At 42.3% G+C, this 13,755-nt stretch overlaps 2 protein-coding genes across 3 annotated transcripts in view; one reads left to right on the forward strand and one right to left on the reverse strand.

The window, feature by feature from the left end:
- The window catches only part of marchf5 (membrane-associated ring finger (C3HC4) 5), a 28,441-nt gene extending 21,326 nt beyond the window's left edge, over positions 1-7,115 (forward strand). Inside the window, exons 3-6 of the mRNA XM_083922560.1 lie at positions 2,590-2,720; positions 3,027-3,210; positions 3,796-3,962; positions 5,283-7,115. Of these exons, the coding sequence (XP_083778686.1) occupies positions 2,590-2,720; positions 3,027-3,210; positions 3,796-3,962; positions 5,283-5,399 (599 nt within the window). The 3' untranslated portion in view covers positions 5,400-7,115. The remainder of the gene's footprint in view (positions 1-2,589; positions 2,721-3,026; positions 3,211-3,795; positions 3,963-5,282) is intronic.
- A 79-nt stretch (positions 7,116-7,194) lies between these two features.
- The window catches only part of ide (insulin-degrading enzyme), a 33,064-nt gene continuing 26,503 nt past the window's right edge, over positions 7,195-13,755 (reverse strand). For both annotated transcript variants that reach the window (XM_083922593.1, XM_083922592.1), the window contains exons 23-25: positions 11,317-11,389; positions 11,145-11,212; positions 7,195-9,420 (exon numbers count right to left, since the gene is read on the reverse strand). In XM_083922593.1, the coding sequence (XP_083778719.1) occupies positions 9,325-9,420; positions 11,145-11,212; positions 11,317-11,389 (237 nt within the window). In that variant the 3' untranslated portion in view covers positions 7,195-9,324. The remainder of the gene's footprint in view (positions 9,421-11,144; positions 11,213-11,316; positions 11,390-13,755) is intronic.

Consider the following 13,755-nt stretch of genomic DNA (forward strand, 5'->3'; position numbering starts at 1 on the left):
CATGTTTGTCAGAAAGCCTGTTGAAATTACATTTGAACTACTTTGCTGTTTTTAAAAAAAAAAGAATTGACAATAACAGTTTTCATTAGTGAGTAACAGGCTTAGTTTAAGTCCTTGTTATTTATAGGAAAACCTGTCGAGAAAAAACTCACAGAATATTGAAATGGCGGCCGACATGAATTGAATTTTTCAAGTAGAAAAAAATAACAAAATGGAGCTTTTCACTGTGGATTATGCAAAGGAGCTTTCTTACACAGTCAACCAATTCTAGAAAGAAAACACTGAGAAAGTAGAGAATAAATCAAAATAAAATAAATGGCTGAACAAACATCAGAGTCAGTATCGGACAACTGCTGACCATTCAAATAAAAAATACATTTTCATATATTATATATATTAAAAAGCTAAATGGTATTGGATGTAAAGTATATCAGTCAAATGCTGACCATTTCAATAAAGAATAAAAACTAAAATGAATAGCTATATGTCCATTTCTAAATCAACCCAAGCATTGCTTTCTGCTTGATATGTTCTAAAAAGAAGTTTTCATATTGATGCATATTGGAAAATCAACAGATACAGATATGTCTGTGGTATCAGCCGACCAATATATTGGTCTGTACTACTGTACAGTAACTTAATTATGTACGGGGTTACTGTTTATGACGAACATATCTACTGTGTAGTGTTTTCCCACCATGTTAGCAGCTCCGTCTTGCTCTTTATTTGATCTGAAGAAGTTTGCACTCCAGCAACCCCAGCCAAACTTGTTATCCAAGACAGTGTTATGTTTGCCAAACCCATTGAGTCCTCAAGCTTAAAGCCTTTACTCTTGCAACATTAAAAGTCAAACACACTGGTTCAAAACACAATCGCTCGTCCAAGTGTGTTAGTTAAGCCGTCAAACAGGGTTATAGGACAATAAGAGTCTGATCTTAGATTTCTCTTCATTCTATGTATAATATAATAGTAGGACTAACTATCTCTGCACTGCAATACTCTGACAATGCTGTTTATACAGACAGTAAGCATTTGAACCAACTCGTGGAACTCCATGGCTAGCTAAAGCTGATCAAATCTGCCAGATACAGTTGTCATTTCAGCTGATGACTCAACTGTTGTGGGGTAAAAATGAGGAACCCGCTTTTGTCTCTCACTGTCTGAAATCAAGGACTAGTTGATTCAAAAATAACTAACAGTTGGGAGTGGTAATTATACCATCGTTATATCGTAAACTGCACATTATCAATATGAAAATAGAGAGCTTGAAGTGTAGTAGCATTAACTAATTATAGAAATCTCTCGTGAAATAGCCCAAACTGTACCTACTCTGGCAGGAAATGTTGTGCATATGAAGGTGTTTGAGAAAATAGTTTTAGGGCCTTTTAAATCCAGACTGCTCTGTGCTGTGCACCTTATCTTGCAGTTTAGTTTGGAGTTGCACTGCAACACATAGAGGCCCAGTGCTGTGTGTTGTGTGCTCCCTCTGGTAGCGTCCCCACCCCGCTCTCCTCCCTCCTAGTTATTAATAGGATGTGGATGGGTCTGTCTGAGTGAGGAAATCAGGTTGCCTTCCTGTAAATATTGCATGATTTCCCCCGAGTCAGCCTGGAATGCCAGAGAGGAGGATGCAGCAGAGAATTTTCTCAAGTTTCTTTTAGGTCCTGCCCCTGATTTCAGACAAGGACGTAGCTGCAATGAAGGCAAGTTTGGACTTCAGATTAATGCTTAATCGAATGTTTGTCAAGATTCAGCCCAGTTGTTTTGAATCTGGGTGTAAGGTGGGTGAGAACCTCCTCCCTGTCTGTCAATAACTCTGCAGTACAAGGCGTGCACCATACCTGACCTGCTTCAAAGAGTCATTTCTTCAGCTTTCGCATTACTGCATTGTTGTCATATTCTTGTTGCACTGTCAGGCCACTTGATCACATGATGTTTATTTGATTTGTGAGTTTCCTCGTGTCTTCGTGTACTGAAGAGTGAACTTTGTGGTTCCAGTGTGTCACGAGGACAAGCAGTGGCTGCTGGTGGTTGTTTTACCTGCAGGAGTCTCATGACCCCTGCTGTACACTCTCACACTGTTCATACGGCGCCGTAACACAAACGTGTTTTGAGTGTTTGCCAGCGACAGGATGTCCATATGTGGATTTACATGAGGCTTTTTGAACTGATTCACTGGGATTACATTTTGAAAAAAAGTGAATTTAAACCACCCATCAGATATTGTCATCAGATTTCTGATAAAATTCAATGGTGTTTTAGTCATGCACATTTCTGACCTTGTAGTGATAAAATAATCTGGTTTGCTTATACAAACATAAACTGGCTGCTTGTTCTATTTTATGTACAACAGCTAGAGCTCTAAACTGGCCTTTTAATGGTCCACAGGAGAGCACTGGCAGGTGGACTTATACATTTACACAATTCTATTAAATCTATGGGATATATATCAAGATTGTTTAAAAAGAAATCAGCAGATAAAGTTACTGTATCGGTTTCAAAAATCCAATCAATCAGGCTATGAAGAACTTCAAAATAAGAGTTGCGTGTGTACAAATTGGCCTCACTCAGCTGTGTTCCCTCCATCAGGCCCTGTGGTTTACGTGCTGGACCTGGCTGATCGGCTCATCTCCAAGGCCGGCCCCTTCGCCGCAGCTGGCATCATGGTGGGCTCCATCTACTGGACTGCAGTCACCTACGGAGCCGTCACTGTCATGCAGGTGTGACCAATGATCCCTCCTGAGAGTGCCTCCTTTTATAAAGGGTCTGTTCTGTCTAGTTGAGGTTGTGCCCTGTGTGTTGGCATATTGAAGTATTCATAGTTTAGCAGGTCATGGATTTATTTCTATTTGGATGTTATTCATTTTTCTAATAATGTGCATGTGGTTCAGTATAGTACTGGTGAAGTCACAACAGCATTTTCGTGCTCCTCTGTCGATCCTGTCCTCGTCATTTGTGAGTGAAAATGAACCAGTTTCACTCCTCTGCTGTAGTTTTCCATTCTGACCGTCCCTTCTGCTCTCCAGGTGGTGGGCCATAAGGAGGGCCTGGACGTTATGGAAAGGGCTGACCCTCTGTTCCTGCTTATTGGCCTGCCCACCATCCCTGTCATGCTGATCCTCGGCAAGATGATCCGCTGGGAGGACTACGTCCTGCGTCTGTGGAGGAAGTACTCCAACAAGCTGCAGATCCTCAACAGCATCTTCCCTGGTCAGGACACACACTTGTGTAGCACTCAACTGTATTCATTTGTCTTCATGCTGCTTTAGAACTCGGCTCTTAATCAAATGTTGCTCTCACTGTGAGCTCATGTGGATAAAGATCAGGAGCTGTAACTGTATTCATCTGCTAGAGCTCAGCCTCCACTGCTGGAGAAAATATTTCCTCACAATTTCAAAGGAGCATTGTATCATAATATCATGAATCCATTTGAGAACCTAGGTAGTGTCTAAATGGATCCAAAGATTGAGTCAGGATTACCACAACCCGTGATGATACAAAACAAGTTTCAAACACAGGATACGGGGTGTTAGTAACTCAGCAACACTGTTGTTTGTGATGAATAGGTGTGTCTTATTCCTTCTGAGACACCACACACACTGACTCAGTGGACGCTGCCACCTGTTCATCCATCACAGAACCCTTCACTGCACCTGGTTTCTGCTCATTTAGAGAGGAATAAATGAACGCTAACATGAGATCTCAGGCTGCTGGACTCTTTCTTATTAGATCAGCTGTATGTATACAGTCATATGTTTCATCGGGCTCCCTGCCGCTTTCCATGCGTCTCTGCAGGGATTGGCTGTCCAGTTCCTCGCATCCCGGCAGAAGCCAGCCCCCTGGCGGACCACGTGTCAGCCACACGGATCCTGTGTGGCGCTTTGGTCTTCCCAACCATCGCCACCATCGTGGGGAAGCTCATGTTCAGCAGCGTCAACTCCAACCTGCAGAGGACCATCCTGGTGGGTACAGCCAGAAACCAGGAAATACAGTAAATAATACACAGTCTCACAATCAGGTGTAGTTTAGAGAATGGAGCCCTCTCTGCTGCGGTTTATGTATAGATGCTTTTTACTTGACCACAGCAGACATTAAAGGGCAAATCGGAGGTCATTAAGTTTTTGCATTTTTAAAAGTCCCATTGCATCCACAGTATTTAAAGACTTGGTCCATTGGAGTGTCACCTTCTTAGTCATTTCTGCTTTTTATGTAAACTCAGGGTCATTTTTCCTGATCAGTATAGATATTAGGAAAGAAAAAAACAGAAATAACCCTCAGAATGGTTCTGTTTACATGAATCAATTGTAAATATTTGTAATTCTAACGAAACGTTATTCTTCAACAAAAAAATCAACAAACAAACCAAACACAGTTGGACTGGTACAGCGACTAGACATATAGATATATAAAAAGTGAGCCCAAAGGATGTCTTTTTTCACATCAATATATATATATATATATATATATATATTTGTTTTGAACCTTTTTAGTACTAAAACACTTTTTTAGTACTATAACAACAGAATAGCATATATTATGCGGCATAATACAGGGTCCAAAAGTCCTTGCCGCAGCGATCCTTTGCTGCTTGTCCCCCCCCCCCGTCAGCCTCCAATCTGAATTGTATACAAATAAAAGCACAAAAGGACAAAAAAATCATCAAAAATGTTCTGAGCATAAATGAAGATGAATAAAGGGCTCAACCTTGAGGATAATAGCCATAGAGGCTCCGTAGTCCGAACCAGACGGCAAACTTTCACAGTTGACAAAAGCAGCGTTTCGCACATTCACTGCTTCCATTCTTCTTTCTTTCAAAATAAAGGCCCTAGACTGTGTAACTGTTTACCTGCAGATTAGGAATTTTGGCAGGTCGAGTATTTTTGCGTTTTTGTACTATTTTGTCACCCTCCTGCCGTGTAAAGGCATTAAGAGTTACTGGTGCAGTAGGGGGATTAATTTACCTTTGGACTGAGCCAGGCTGACTGTATTCAGTCGTTATGCTAAGCTAAGCTAACCAGCTGCTGGCTGTAGATTTACCAAACAGACACAAGTGTTATCAATCTTCTCTTCTCACCAGTTCAAAGTGTTGGTTAAAGAGTTTGCTACAGGTGAGGTAGATTCCTGTTCACGCTCTCCCACGCATCCAGAAAGCCAGTGTGAGATTTGAAGGGTTTTTCCACGCCTTCACATTTTCCACATTTCTACTGACGCCGCTCTTGAATGGAGACAGAGCTGAATCTGCCTTTAAGCCCTCTTTCAACACAGTTTTTCTTTCCCTACAGGGAGGTATTGCCTTTGTGGCCATCAAAGGGGCGTTTAAGGTGTACTTCAAACAACAGCAGTACCTGAGGCAAGCCCACCGCAAGATCCTCAACTTCCCCGAGCAGGAGGAGGCCTGAGGAGGCTCCGCCGTCCAGAGGGAGGACAGCCGGAAGAACCACACACCTCTGCCGGAGGGATGAGGATGTGAACTCTGAGCAGGAAGTGCTGGTGAAACAGACTTGGGATCAGTGCCACCCTCACCTACTCCTCTCTAAACCTCATCCCCTCTGGAGTGATTCATCACACCGTCGCGACCACCGCCACTACACATTTGTTTTGTTTTTTTTAAACTTTTGACGCTTTCGGAAAGTTAAAGATGGGTAAGACTTGTGGACACTGGAGCATGGATTGCAGTTCCCCACACACACAAACACACACACACAGTGACACGGAATAAGGACTCGTGCTGTGTGTGAGTGTCGGGTGGATGTGCTTCAACAATCACATAACTAATACTTATTGTAAACTTACTGTATTTTAAAGATTAAAAAATGCGGGGTTTGTGTAATTAGCATTTTATAATAATAATAAATAATGATTGTTTTATATTGGTTTATTTTGCAGATTTGAAAAGCCCTGTTTGCCAGTGTTTGGGGTTTGTGTTGAATGAAGTAAAATGTTCAGTGTAGAATGTATTAATAAAACAAAATGTGTCGTTAATCTGAATGCTACTCTGAATGGAAGCACCTAAACCCTGACGTGCTGACCACACGGACACGCATTTAGACCCCGCGTTATGTCAGGGGGTGTTTCATTTGTCTGTTCACATGCCTTGGCAGTGTTTACTTTGCTTCATCCTTTACAAAACGCCTGTATGCGATGTTTCAAAGCTTCATCATCCATGACAGCGCCCCAGCTTTGGTCGAGCCTGTTGCCATGACACCGTCTCTACCAGATGGGTGGATGGATAATATGGATCGTTTTGGTCCTCGAGAGTTTTTTGCAGCGACGCAGGCATCTCCAAAAGCTTGGGTGACTCTCAGTGCAGCACTTTTCATTGGAAGATGTGAAACTTTGCTCGAACATTTTTGGGACTTTTATTTAAGCCACTTCCCCCCCGACACGTGACGGTCATACTGTCGTGTTCCCTGAGTGTGCAGCTCAGGGCAGACTTAAGTAATCACCACGCAGACATATGTGAAACTTGGACTCTGGTAACTGAAAGTGAGTCACTGGGGTTGTTTGGTCAAGACTCTTGGAGAAATGAAAGGGTCAATTTAACCAAATTCTAAAAGCCATACTTTCTCACTTACTGCTAGTCAGATAGTATGCAGGTAGTTTTGGCTTTATTCGCCCAGGTTGTTTTCTTAAGATAAATTGCCTCTACAAAAGAAAATCTACTTTTTAAATGTCATGTGTGACCATTTCTTCAATAAAAACATTAGGTCTTTGGGACCTCCACACTAAAATGGGAAATAATTTCTCAAGACACCTTTTTTGAAATTGTAACACTTAAATGCTGTTCTTACAGAATAAGAGTGTATTGGGGTAGTCAACGGAAATCTCAACCTGGACAAATAAGACAAACTACTGCATCTGCATGAGACGTGTGTGTGTGACAATAGGGTTGTTTTTATGACTTCCTGCGACTGAAAAGGCGTGATGTACAGCCCACCCCTTGGAATATTTAACCTGCACACAAACTGTGCCTGCTGTACAGATGTCCTCCTACAACCTACAATCCACAGCTCCCCCAGTAGATTCACTGTCATGTCTCCACTCGCCAAAAGAGACGTGTCTGAGCTTTAGAGTTTTACGGTATCAGTTCTGTGAATAAATGTATTTTTTCAATGTCTACGTGCAAGTGTTGAGTTTGTGGGGGACCGAGAGCATTGCATTAAAATACACACATGGTTCCATTCAGTAGTTTATTAATTAGAAACACACAGGAGACAATCAAAACAAAATGTCAGCACTCTCACCAGCCAACCAGTCTCTTAAAGTTGCCAGAGTTAAAATAATTAAAATATGCTTCAGATTCTCTAAACGTAAACCAATCACTAGATACTCAACAAGGTAAACAGTGCATGGCCCACACAAGCCTGATATGTAATGTTGCTTGTTTCTTCATCATTATCCCCAGCTGTTGTCGAGCTACTGGCTGTGGGATGAGAGTTTACTGCTGCTGGTTGTCTTTGGGTTGTAACTACAAAAAGGTAATAGTGCCTTTAACAAAGAGGCAGTTGATAATCGTTACTTAAAAACAGAAATGGTTTTGATCAGGTTGAGACATAGCGAAATGCTGGAAAACATTGAAGAAGCTTTTGATACGGCCTAATCGTAAAGGTAGCCTTCTTCCCCCCAATCATTCTTTAAAACGGCGTCATGTGAACGAGCAATGAACTAGGCCTGAGAGCAAGTACGGTGGGAAAGGAGGGAGAAATTAGTTTGGATTTTCAGCTGTTTCAACAGAGTGGTTGGCAGCTCCACCAGCAGTGGTTCGACACAGCAAAGCTGGTTAGCACCTGAGAGTCCATGCACCGTCCGTGCACCACCGGCCGCTCAGAACGGACTGGGTCCTCTCGGCGGTTTAGGCTGGAGCATGGGCTCAGTGTGGCTCCAGCTGCTGTAGCTACTTTCTCACTCTGCCTTACACTGTTCCCTGTCTACATCTTAAGTTTATTGCTGAGTGAGAGAAGTGCATATTCAGAAAAAAAAAAAGAAGAGTTTTTCCTTCAACACCCTTTAGACATCAACTTGAAATGTTTCTATTCAGAGAAGAACACCTAGCTGCTTGTATTTTTTTTTTTTGACATCTCTGTTATAAGAGCCAGAACATAGTCCAGCAATTTAGGGGCTTAGATCCTCTAGGATTCTGGCCCCGATCAGACCAGGAGCAGGTCAGTGCAGCCGTGTACAAACTAACTGATGCCCCCCTGGAAAGGCACAAGCTGCAGAGAGACTCACATGAAGACACAGAGTGTAAGAATAATGACAATCTCCCTGGAACTTACAAAAGGAAGAAAGAAACGCACTGCTGCTTTCTTTCAGTTTTACAAAAATAACTAAGAAAACCAATGAGGACTGGTTCACATTTAGTGAAAAAAAGGGAACAAAGCACTACTGTTCTAATGACAGACTGAAAGGGTTTTTATTTTGAATCAATCGCTAGTAAAATTGAATGTTAAAAAACAGCATAGAGTTACCCCTGAGGTGTCTGAATTACATACTACTGTAAAATGCAATAAAAATTAAAACTTTCATGGGCGTGTCTGTGATTAGCAATTTCAAAGAGCTCCTCAAAGGGTCCCAACATTTTACCAGTTTACAAGCAACAACATTTCAAAACCCGCAAAGATTAAAACAATAATTATAAAGCGGACATCCTTCCAGAGATGCATCGATTTGAATAAAATATACCATTTGACCTTGCGTCAACATTTTCAGGAGAGTTGTGGTGCCTTCGAGAGTTACATGGCAAACGTATCAGTCCGACAAATAAAAGCGAAGACCTTCATGGAGCTGCTGCCTTTAACTTCTACAGCCCCTAGTCGATAACAATAAACCAGCTATCATTCTCAAAGCAGCATGTTGGAATAAATCAAATAAAACACCTCCTACTGTGAAGCTTCTGCGCTATACTTAAACTCGTTTAAAAAAGGGATCTGGCCCTCGTCTTTTTTTTTTCTTCTTCCATTTCCTCTACAACAGCGTACACAGTATCATTATGCGTGTGAGTGTTGCATCTCCTTTTAGAGACTTTGAACATGAGGCGAGTCTGGTGTGACCTCTATCGTTATCACAGCTATTGTCGACGACCACGGCTAACTTTGTGATTCAAAATACACGCATTTGTTACCAAGCATCTCTTCCTAGTGGCTCCAGCCTGCCACACGTGCACACACGCATTCTCATGCACCCGCCCAAACAAACACACACACATACATACACGCAGGCCCAGTCTGAGGGGAGGGGGGGTATAGGTGGGAAACGAAGCGGGGTTCCTCGCGGTCGCCCTCCCCGGCGCCTCCCTGCTGCTGCGTGCCCACCTGCTGGCCTCGCTCACAGTTTGGCAGCCATGAAGTTGATGTGAGGCCTGACCAGGGGGAAGAGGGGCAGGCTCCTCTTGAACTCCGTCATGTCCTGAACCAGCGTGGGCTGCGGGAAAAGTAAAACAGTGGGTGGGTCAGAGTGGCGCTCCCGCTGATATCCAACGTCTTCATGCTATTCTGCTTCGTCTGTTCCTTTGAAGACAAAGCCCATCTTAAACTACTCATGGTGCTGATAGCAAAAATAGTAAAAATAATAATAAAAAATAATAATAAATCAAATTTATATAGCGCTTTTCAAGGTGCTCAAAGACGCACATGCACGTTGTTTCCATGGTAGATAAGTGAGCCTGCGCTGAGGTCGAATCCTCTTTTTTGCTGAGGAAGGTCCCCGAGTGAAATGAGGCGGCCATGATAACAGCCGGTGGGATTCTGTAGTTGCTAAGGAAAGGTGCTTCAATGATTCTTTGTTGAGCACACGACACACTGGACCATCCTTTACCAGCAGCTTTGTGTAAATACGGTCAGATTCTCTGAGCACCACGGCTGTCGTTTCCCTCCTGATGAATTCTCGATCACATCTTTCCTTGACCATGACATTTTCTTTCTCAGGAGTTCAGTGCTCTAACTACAATGTCAGTGTGCTTGTGTCAGTCAGCAACAGCTGCTGCGACACTTTCTTCCCTATGCTGTCAATTCTGTTTTCACCTGTCACGAACCACTTCTTCAAAGTTTTTTCTAATTAAAAAAGGAGAAGCGTAGTGCTGGATGATATGCACAAAATTGTCTATCACTCTTGAGAACAAATATACATCACAATGTATTCTCTGGTAAGTCAACGAATAAATAGTCTATATAAAATAACCACATGGTAGAGCCTGGTTTTATTTTCTTCTGTGTAAATTGAATATGTAACTAATGTAAAATACAGAGTCATTTCTCATTTTATTAAGAATTTTATTGCGAAATATAAACTTTCTTCCTACTGATAAATATGAGTTACTGTGTGCTTATTATCAACTCAGACGAAGTAATTGTGTATCACGATTTCTCGATTCATGATTTCATCACAATACGACTCAGATGAAAGACTATAAATGATCACATCAAATTTTCATCCCGCCCTAGGAGGACACCGCATATTTTCCCAACCTGATCACTTTAAAAAAGGGTAAAGTCAACAATATTCTACATTTCTAAACAAATCCTGTGAGTGATTAATTAGTCAGCAAATTATTTGGGCTGATTAACACTATTTTGAGATAATCAGAATCAGCTGATGCCTGTGCTCACGAGGCAGATTAACAATCAATGTCAGCAGACATCTTCAGGCTGATGTCAGCATCACGTAGCAAGACATTTGTTAAGGACCATTTCCAGTTGCGGATTAATACACGGTTGGTGCTCTTATGTGATGTGGGATCGTATGCAGCAAAGGGCCGCAGGTCAGAATCTAACTTGGCAGCTGCAGCACTCGTTTTAACAAGCCTGTGCAAAGGTGCCCATGCACAGACCATTTTCTGTGCTGCGTTCTACAACACCACTGAATATAAGAGTCTACTCAGTGCTTCCCCGTGTTGTTGTGGTGTCTGTACTACCACACGTCACATCCCGCTTAGAGTTATATCCAAACAGCAACCGGGCTTGTCTCAGGAAGAGGCCCTGCTCTCCCACAGGGCCAACAAACAGCTGCTCAAACGGCCTATCGAGTGACTCGCATGCTAATTAGGGGCGTTTTGGCGACGGAGACCTGCCTCATTCCGGGTATTCGACCCATAGTGGAAACACACCTTATGTCTCATTAGTTGGGAAAGGTTAGAACATGATCATTACCTGTGGCAGGGAAGGAGCAGGGGCCAGGTTGACATCGTTCTGAGCGGGGAACTCTCCCACTATTGGACCTGGTAAACACACACAGTGACACACAGGTCAGCCTGACACTGAATGAACCTACTGAGCATTTAAACGGAGCCCATGAATCAGACTTGTAAATACAGATACTCACAGGAGTCCATCTCTCTGGACAGGACGTGCACGGACACCTTGTGTCTCTTCGGCGCTTCGACTGTGAGCCGTTCCTGCGGGGACACAGAGCAGACGGTTGGAATGATGCGCGAAGGGGATAATTGTCAGGGAAAATAAATCACCAAGCAACAGGCAGCATCATTACTATGACTAAGAATTCCATTCATGGTAAATGCCCACATGGGGGATAGAAACACGTAATTCCATCAGTATCCGATGTACGTAACTGGAATGACTCATCACTGGGTTAAAAACTCTTTAGAAGAGAAACTACGTGACATTTTTCACAGGGAGTCTGGGATCAGCTGGGCCTTGTCACCGTCTCTGGAGGGAGGATTATATGAGACTGAAGACTCATCTGCACCCAGACAGCATCACATCTGGCCACCGAAAAAGAAAAAGCATATGCGATTGTAGCCGATATGACATTAGAAATGCATTAGGTTGATTCTGCATGGGGCCTGGAATGGTTTCTGCTGGGCTGAGATAATGCCAAGTCTTTCAGCAGCGATGTGTCTTTGGCCCTTTATCCCTCTTGAAACAGGCTGGCTGGCATTATGGCAGCTGATATGCTGGGAGCGTCCTGTGTCAGTGTCACCTCTGCCGCTATGAATAGAAGCAAGAGGCAGGAGGAGATAAAAGCAGGGAGGGCACACCGAACCCAGTAAACACACACATCGATTTAGAGGTGGTGTGCTCACGCTCTATATTGTCTTGTCTTTTACCAAAAACTGTTGTGCGATTTATGGACCTTTACCCAATTATCTATGGATTAAATTACATTGAAATAGCTCAATCCAGCTGAGACCCTAAAGGCAAGAAAACGTTTTTTAATGAACTGGACAATTTTGGCCTCTTTTGCTTCCAAACCATCTTCTTTTAGACTAATGAAAGATAACATCCAAAATACACATTTAGGGGTTTATTTGACTACACTTTACCTGTGTCTGTAGACTGAAAGAACAGTTGTCTTCATGCAATTAATCAACGGGGGAAGTTGCATGGTGATGTTAGCTAACAGTTTTACCCTAATCACCTGTAGTGTCTTGCAAAATGTATGCATTTTATAACACATATCTTTAAAGGCCGTTGTCAAATTTGTTTTTTTCCAGACCCCTCCACTTCAGTGGCACTTACATACTTCAATCTTTCCAGTTTTATACCCATCTATATTCTGAAGGTTTTTACAGAGGGGTTTGTTCATTCATAATTCACAGCATGATTTATACAACATTTCATTGCTAAAAATAGGGAAAAAATTCTTTATTTTAGGACTGACAGTATTATCTGACTCATGGAGTGATATATAAAAAAAAAAAAAAAGATGTCCAAACTTCCCCTCCTTTCACTCTAATGTTAACAAAATGAAGAAAGAATTATGAACCTGGCTTTATCCAGTGTTCAAATTCGTGTTCTGAACATGTATGCAAATAAGCACACATTTAACAAGAATCATTTGCATATTTAAACAGAACATTTCAGAAAACAAGTATTAGAAAAACAACTGTCTTCATGCAAGTATCATCTGAGGGAGGTTTCATGGTGATCTCTATATATTATTATTTTGTAAAACACTATAGTGGTTAGCACTGTTGCCTCACAGCGAGAAGGTTACAGGTTCACATCCCGTCCTGGGCCTTTCTGTGTGGAGTTTGCATGTTCTCCCTGTGTCAGCGTGGGTTATCTCCGGGTTCTCCGGTTTCCTCCCACAATCCAAAGACATGCACGTGTTGGTTCATTGATGACTCTAAAAATTGCCCATAGGTGTGAATGGTTGTCGGTCTCTGTTCGTCTCTATGTGCCCTGTGATAGTCCTGTCCAGGGTGTACCCCGCCTCACGCCCGATGTCAGCTGGGATCGGCTCTTGCTGCACGATTACAGGCATCAGTATTATCACTATTGAGATTATTTATTATTGTTCACTGATTTCGGGGACAAAATGTTTTTTTTGCACTTTCAAATGATTTAAACCAATATGTTGTGCTACATTCATGCTAACTTACCGTGCATCAAAGCACACATTTTACAACCATCACGTTCATTTAATAGTCGGAAAACCAAAATCGTAATTAATATTCGGCTAATTGTTCAGCCCTACCCTAACCTAACCTAAAGCTTTAAAACAAAGGCATTATGGTGCGTTCCAGTTGTACTCAGAAGTTGGGATTTCCGAGCTCCGAGTCGGAACTTTCAACTGGAATGACCCCATCTTTCCAAATCGTAAAGTCGGACGATCCACACAACCCCCGAGTTGACATTTAAAGATGGTTGCTCCGGTTGTAAACGGTAAAGAAGCTTTTACACTTTTTACTATTTGGTGTCCCAATAACTCAGAAGTATACCTAGTATTGTTAGATGTATATATGTAAATGCTAGGGCTGCCCCACCAAGCACTGGTCGACCAAGAAAATCCTTGGTC

This window comes from Echiichthys vipera (assembly GCF_963691815.1).
Source record: "Echiichthys vipera genome assembly, chromosome: 11".
In the NCBI taxonomy this organism is placed as follows: domain Eukaryota; kingdom Metazoa; phylum Chordata; class Actinopteri; order Perciformes; family Trachinidae; genus Echiichthys; species Echiichthys vipera.